Source organism: Pterocles gutturalis, unplaced genomic scaffold, assembly GCF_000699245.1.
Source record: "Pterocles gutturalis isolate BGI_N339 unplaced genomic scaffold, ASM69924v1 scaffold24820, whole genome shotgun sequence".
In the NCBI taxonomy this organism is placed as follows: domain Eukaryota; kingdom Metazoa; phylum Chordata; class Aves; order Pterocliformes; family Pteroclidae; genus Pterocles; species Pterocles gutturalis.
Window position 1 is genome coordinate 74,094 of NW_010141560.1, and position 7,331 is coordinate 81,424.

The following is a 7,331-nucleotide window of genomic DNA, read 5'->3' on the forward strand; positions in this document are numbered from 1 at the left end:
TTATTAAGCAACTTGCTCTCTCCCTGTGAGCTCATATGTGACAAAACAGGTTGAGTCATGTCTGAGGGCGTTGCCTGTGGAATTTGTAGATAAGGACGTCTTATACCTGTGTATTCTGAGCACAGAGAGGCCAGTTACGTTCTGCAGCTTCCAGAGGGAATAAGCCTCCTGAGGAGTACAGTTATTCCAATTTTCGTGTGGTAAGTTTATTGAAAAAACTTTTCTTTCTTTCTCTTCTCCCTTCACCCCCTTCAAATCTCTATTTCCCTAACTGTGAGGTGTGATACATGTGGGTTTTTTTCACCAACAGACACAGGTATCACTACTGAGACTGCAATGGCATGGTGGAAGGCCTGGGTAAGTAGAGGAAATACTGAAATAAGACACCTTGACTTCTAAGTGGTATCAGGCACTGTGTGGCAATGAAATGTTTCCCTTTAATAGTCAGCCAGACCTATTGACTGATTTTTCTGACTAAAAAATAGTTTTTAGCACTTCCAAACCTGTAATTAAGAAAGGTGTTAACATGATTGCTGGCTTTAAGAAGCAAAGCAGACTCTCTCTGATCCCTCAGTTGAGAGTGGTACAGGGCATGTCTGTGGGCCTTTATACACGGGGAGACAGCACTGGGGAGCAGTAAAGTAACACAGCTGAGGTCTGCATTAGGTCTAAAAGCTGCAGGCTCTTCATACACTCCCTTCTCTTGTGACAGTGAGTTCAGGGCACTGGCCTGTCCCCATTTTCATCCCCAGTTGTGCTGGCAGGCCGTGGTCACAGACAGAGATGTGGTCAAGCCACAGCGTCTTTTTCCTTGGTAGGTTTTTAATATTGCAAAGACAATGGGGACTTGGACATCCTATCAGTCTGCTAGGAGCCAGAAATCCTGTGTATGTTCTCTTTAAACTCCTGTGACTTTGAGAGGAGTGTGGCAGGATGGGGGGATGCTCATGGGGTGTGATCCAGGATACAGCTCAGGCCAGGAGGAAGGCAGCTCTGGTGATGTGCATAGCTCTGTTGCCATCGACGGTAGCTCTCCCATTTGCCTATGTGGAAGGCCAGGTTTACCCCTGGACTTTATCTCCAGATACCTATAAGCCAAGGCCTAGAAGAGACACGCTTGTGAAACATGATGGAGAAATACTGGTAGAGAAGTCTTCTTGCCCTGCCCAGTGACCTACCCAGCACCACTGCCAGTAGTACACAGGCTTTCTCTTGACTGCTTTTGTGTCATCTTTGGAAAGATTTGTGTTCCCCCTCCTCCTTGTTGTGCAGAGGGCTTCACGCTCCAGCAGCCTGAAGGGGGTGAGCTGGGCAGGGGACCTCCCACATGCCAGCAAAGGTACCCGGGAAGCACTAGGGAGCTGCCTTGCAGGGTATTGTATTACCTCAGGTGCGATGCATGGACATTACATTTTTCAGGTTCTCAGTTACAATTTTGTAACAGAGGGGTGGGAACAAACTGAAACACCTTGGGGGTTGGGGAATATGAAGCTAATTTCTGCTTTCCTTCAGATAGACATCAGATAGGCAGCTTTCCTAATCTCCAGATATGTTTTTGTATTGTTTTGTTTTGGTTTTTTCCCCCAGAAAGGTTAAAATGGTAATCTTCCATTCTGCTGATCTCCCTCTGCCTCCCTATTTCCATTTGGAAGTTTAGTACAGTAAAACAAACCTTTTTCAAGGCTAGAGTAGCTCTGACTTTAATTTTTCCCTTTCTGATGATCTGATCCACTCCCAGCGTCCTGTCCCATCTGTGTCCCCCCCCACCCCCGTCCCCCCAAAGCTGGAAATCTTTAGAAAATTTAGAGTGAGAAAAGGAGAAGGAGAAAAGTTGTTGAAAGCTCTAGTGATCTCTTACCTGTTGGTGTTGTAGGGGGTGAAGGCGTGAAGAGAATGAGAGGGCAAAGGAAGGATGGTAGAAAGGCACAGCCTTGGGATCAAGAAAAGCAAATCCACCCTGCTTGTGAATCCACCTTACTGTCCCCCAGGAGGGGGTTTCCAAACCCTTCATAAAAAATAGAGTTCAAAAGCAAACAGAGTGAAAAAATTTGAAACTTTTGCAGAAACATTCCACTGAAAAAAAAAACAGTAACCCCACCTGTCCCCAAATCCCAGCTTTTCAATAAACTACTGTTTAGGTTTGAAAACATTTTTGTAGGAAAACTTTTAATTCCTTTCCCCTTCATTTATGGGTAAAACTTTTCAGAGCATCGGCTGTAAGGTACACTGATTCCATTGTTTTTGTGCCAGTTATTCATCTTCACATGGGTGTTACTCAGATACCTTGTAGTTTCAGTTAGGTAACTGTAGAATCAATTCTTCTGGGAAACAAGACCAAACTGAACAGAGTTATTCTGGAAACATGTTGTGATTGTACCTGTGCTGAAATGATTAAATACACAGGGAATGAAATGTATGACTGAGTCATGAGTGTGCTACTTGAGTCAGGATGGGCTGTAAACGTTTATTTGAATTAGTATAAAAAAAAAGGACTATTGTTTAAGTTGTTTCTGCTGCCTCCAAATGAAAGCTCAGTTTTGCATTCCCTCTTTCTTTGAGTCACCAGGTGCAGATCCAGAGTGTTTCTTTCACATGAGCCGTTGTATGCAGCTAGAGGGGACTATCCATCTTTTTAGAGCAAAATGAGGGGGTTGAGTGTAACCTGCTAGCCGGAGCAGTTGTGATGGTGCTGTCTGACTTCACACAGGAGCAGAAAAGGAGTGCTTGTCCCACCACCTCAGCCAAACCTCCTGTTCCAGACTGATGACAAATCTTTGGGGGTGGCAATGATTTAGTCTGCCATTGCTCTTCTGCAGTGGCAGCTTCACCACAGCCTTAAATTCACTGCTCAGTAGTTGTCAGGACTCAAAGCTGCATCTAGTGAGAAGTTTCCTGTTGACACTGTCTGCTCTGCGGCTGCTCTCTGCTGTGAGCAGGGTGTGGTAGCACAAGAGCCTGTGCTGGCTGTAAAGCAAAATTCTGCAGACTGAAAACCTCTTACAGATATTCCTGACTGATGAACATACTGCCTCTCTTGATACTTCATCATTGCCTCTTGTTTGCTTGTCACTGCTCTCAGAGCTTGGCTGGCAAAGGGGCTTGCATGCAAATATGTGCCTGCTATATCTAGAAGGACACCTGAGCAGGTTTTCGCAGAGCCAGCCTGAACATCTGCACAGCACGGTGTGGGTATGCTTCAGCTGTGGCACTAGGCTAGATCTGGCACTTATTGATAGGCACTGCTGAGCATACAGCCATTAATCTTCCAGCCTTTCGTTAGAAACCAGGAATGCAGGTCCTGAAGAGAATTTCCAGAAGCTTTTCTACCCGGCAAGGCGTAGAGCCCTCTTTAGTACGGGAGATGAGAGTAGAAGGGACTTGCACCATAGCAGGAGGCTGCTGGGTGGCACTTGGTGGTCTGTGTTATGCAAGTCAGATGGGACAATCATAGTGATTCCTTCTGGTTTGTAAGCTCTGATTTGATGGTACTTTTTATCTGACTCTGAGGCCACCCCCACTGAAAAATCCATCAAGTCATACTGATATCATTAGTTCAATATTAACCATATCCCTGCAAGTAAATTGTTGAGAATATAGTATTTTCCTGGGCCAACTTAAATCTTTCTGCTGCTAAGGAACAGAAAATTCTGTCTGTTATGGGAATAAAGTGGTCATGACTCTCTATTACAAATCACTCATTTACTCCCCTTTTGATAGGACCTTATTGTTAGAGATGCATCAATATATTCAAGCCAGTCCCTTGACTAACAGCTTTTGTTAAATTCAAGCTCCTAAGCCTGAGTCCTGGTTGATGGCCACACTACCTTGTGGTGACTGGAATAAGTCTCAGCATGTCTTTCTGCCCCGGGACTCTTGCACTGGCAGTGCCTTAGGGGTCTGTCTGGAGGATTCCTGTTTATTTGCCCTTGGTTCAGGGGAGAACATCAAGCCTATACTTCTCCAGATGGATCTGTTCCTCAAAGTAGTCTCTTGGCCCAAATCCTTCCAGCAGAGATACCTCCTTCTTGAAATCAGCAGCGCACAAGTGAAGCAGCAGGGGGAGAATAAAGTTACTACCTAGAAAAATGGTCTGTGAGAGCATGACTATTCCACAAAATCAAAAAACTGTGGGTAAAAACTACCCTGCACCAAACTATTGAGCAATGTAGTTTCTAATGGCAATATGAGAGCATACATGTTAAAAAGTATTGTATTTAATGAATGAATAAGAAAGTCTAGGGTACTCGGCTTTTTCTACCAGACTGCCTTCACCTAGTGATTGTTGCAGCAGGGTCAGTCATGGTTTGCACTTCATGTTTCTGCCAGGAGCCAAAGGCTGGTAGGGGCAGTTGGAGGCAGGAAGCTTGTCTTCTCCTCGAAGCTCTGCTGAGACATTTTGAACCAACCCCTCCACTCTTCTGTGCCTGCCCCATGTGTAGGCAATTAATAATACTCATTTACTTTCCAAAATACCTTTTCTTCAGATGATGAAAAGCTCAGTGGCAAAAGTCCTGCATTTTTCTTCTTTTTTCAGAGTGAAGCAGAGGGCATGTCCGTGACAGGTGCTTTAAACTTTGACCCTGCACCTGATGCTCAGACGCTGTACAAGGCCATGAAAGGGCTTGGTGAGTTGACTCCAACCACGTGTAAAATCTATATTCTGCTTATAATTGTCCAGTTGAAAGCTATTCCTTAAGAAAATTGCAGCAGAGATACCATTTTTTAGTGTGGAAAATTAAAAATTAAAATTTCCTCGATGCATACTTAAACTTTTACATTATGAAGGCAATGAACTAGGGGAGGTTGTCTGAGTACTTGAATTGGGATTTTGGATTAATCTCAACTATTTTGTTCACTGTGTTTACAGTTTATTGTTGCTCTCCACAGGGACTGATGAACAAGCTATAATTGATGTCCTAACCAAGAGGAGCAATATGCAGCGTCAGCAGATTGCAAAATCCTTCAAAGGACAGTTTGGAAAGGTTCTTTCAAAACAAAACGATATTCAGTCACTGTTTCACTGCACACAGGGTGTAGTAAATGGGTGTACAGTTCATCCTGCAAGCATGGTGTAAACGATATGCAGGTCTTCCGCAAATGAGTAGATTAATACTTATAAATAAGGCCTGGGGTGAATGTGTGAACTTAATTTTTGGTCAGAAAAACTGTTTTTCCCCCAAAGATTGTAATTTTTTGTTGTAAAATCCATTTTGACCAGAAACAGTTTTTTTTTAAAAAAATCTATATTAAGTTAAGGTGGAACTTGTTATTGCTTTTGAAGCTATAGCAAAAAAAGATACCTTTCTAAGTGGCATTTTGAGTTAAATATTGATTTGGTTTTGGTCCCTTTTAAATGTCAAAGAAAGTTCAATTTAAAGACTTATTTAATTCCATTTGTTTGGAAATTCTGAAAATGAAAACATACTGCAGTTATTGACAACCATGTTTTTCTGTGGCTTTCTGTCTCTGATAAAATCTTTTATTGGGAAAACGCTTCCACCAGCTGTACGCCAGAGCTAGTTGTCTGAGAGTCACAGTTAAAGAGGGTGAAAGAAGGAAATGTATTGGGAAGGAACAATATAGGTTCTTGAGTCAGTACAGAAACAAGCGTCTCCAATGGCCCTTGCTGGAAGGGGGACCACCATGCAAGGGCCTAAGAAAGGGAAGCAAATGGGGGGAGGGCAAGTATGGGACAATGAACAGAGTGCTTGCATGCCATTAAAACAGGGTGAGTCATACCCTAAAAAACTGCATTGTAGTGAAAGGAATGCTTGAAGTCTATCTTTGAACAGCCTGCATGCCTGACTCTGCAAAACTCCTGGGGGCATGTTTATATGCAGGCTTTAGGGACTGGCTCTGTCTGAAGCTACATCCCTGCTCAATTCAAGGCCTTCAGCTGCCTGGCTCTGCTTGCCAAGTAAAGCAGGGTGGAGGAAGATTTTTGTCTTCCCTGCTCTGCTGCAGAATTAATTAGTACCTGGGACAAGCCTGAGTAACGATACAAGAGGGAACATGGAAGGACCTAGACGAATCCCATTTTGGAGTTAGGTGCCTTTTTCAGTCCCAGGGCCTTTTCTAATAAACTATCAATACAATACTGTTGTTTAGCTTCACTGCTGTAGGCCATGGGGATGGAAACAGCAGTGGGCAGTAGAGACATCCTCTGAGGCTTTTTGTGTAACTGTGTGGTGCATGTTTAACAGGATCTGATTGAAAGCCTGAAGTCTGAACTGAGTGGTAACTTTGAGAGGCTTATGGTAGCTCTCATGTACTCCCCATACAAGTATGATGCCAAGGAACTCCATGATGCCATGAAGGTAAGCAAATTGCATGGTGATGTTAAAGGAACAGCACAGATACAGCATTAATTTTTTGTAACTGTGCTTATTAACACAAGTGACAGTAACTGGACTGTTACATGATTAAGTTTGCTATTAGCAGTAGCCTTTGAGAAATAGTTAATTGTGCTATTAATGCATATCTGTGCAAAAACGCTGCTTTTATATTTAGGGGTGCATGAGTTTCTGAGCATACATGTCTCACAGAGCCTGGGAAAGGCAACAGCAAAACTGAACTCTGCTTTGGTGAGGAATTACCATCCACAGATGTAATTTTCAGTTAAACGTCTCTTCACTGCCTTCTGCAGTGGCTTTTGCAAATAGAGCTCAATGATACAAAGCTACTGCCCTGATGCCCCGCCTGAGACGTGAAACCTTTCAGAAATCAAGTAGTGGTGGTGCAAGGGCCAGGCTGGGGTTGGCTGGGATCCTACCAATTGATACAGTATCGAGGTCTGTTAACCTGGTAGAAAGATGGACTGAGGAGGCAAGCATTGGTTTCCCTACGTCCCTCTAATGCTGTCTGTCATCAAAGATCCAGATCCACAAATGCCTTGCAGAACTGCAGGATTATATAAAATAATCCTTTATGAATGAAGCACCTCAGTAAAAGAAATTATGTTCAAACCAAAGGTGCTTTGTGTCTCCAGCTTTCATCTTGACAGTTTCTCACAGCTCAGCATACAGCCTAACACTCTCCTGCCATTTTACTCCTCACTTGACCGTACTTCTCTAGCGATAAATTACGCTGCATGACTAGATGCCATTCTGCACCTTTATTTCTCCACTATGTTTTCTATTAAAGGGTGTAGGAACAAGTGAAGATGTTATCATAGAGATCCTGGCATCCCGGACGAAAGCGCAGATCAAAGAGATAATCAAGGTGTACAAAGAAGGTAAAGTGCCTGGGGCTCTCATTTGTGTGGTTAGAGCAATGTGTGAGTGCTTGATTGCATAGCAAGAATGGTGTTACCAACTAGCACTGTCAGCAGG

General features: G+C 43.5%; 1 protein-coding gene across 3 annotated transcripts in view; it reads left to right on the forward strand.

Moving 5' to 3' along the window:
- The first annotated feature begins 323 nt into the window (after positions 1-323).
- Positions 324-7,331, forward strand: part of LOC104469538 (annexin A8-like) — a 13,504-nt gene continuing 6,496 nt past the window's right edge. Inside the window, exons 1-5 of one of the 3 annotated variants that reach the window (XM_010084076.1) lie at positions 324-357; positions 4,535-4,625; positions 4,888-4,982; positions 6,204-6,317; positions 7,144-7,234. In XM_010084076.1, coding sequence (XP_010082378.1) covers positions 337-357; positions 4,535-4,625; positions 4,888-4,982; positions 6,204-6,317; positions 7,144-7,234 — 412 coding nt within the window. In that variant the 5' untranslated portion in view covers positions 324-336. The remainder of the gene's footprint in view (positions 358-4,534; positions 4,626-4,887; positions 4,983-6,203; positions 6,318-7,143; positions 7,235-7,331) is intronic. The other 2 variants (XM_010084077.1, XM_010084078.1) reach the window with 2 other exon arrangements.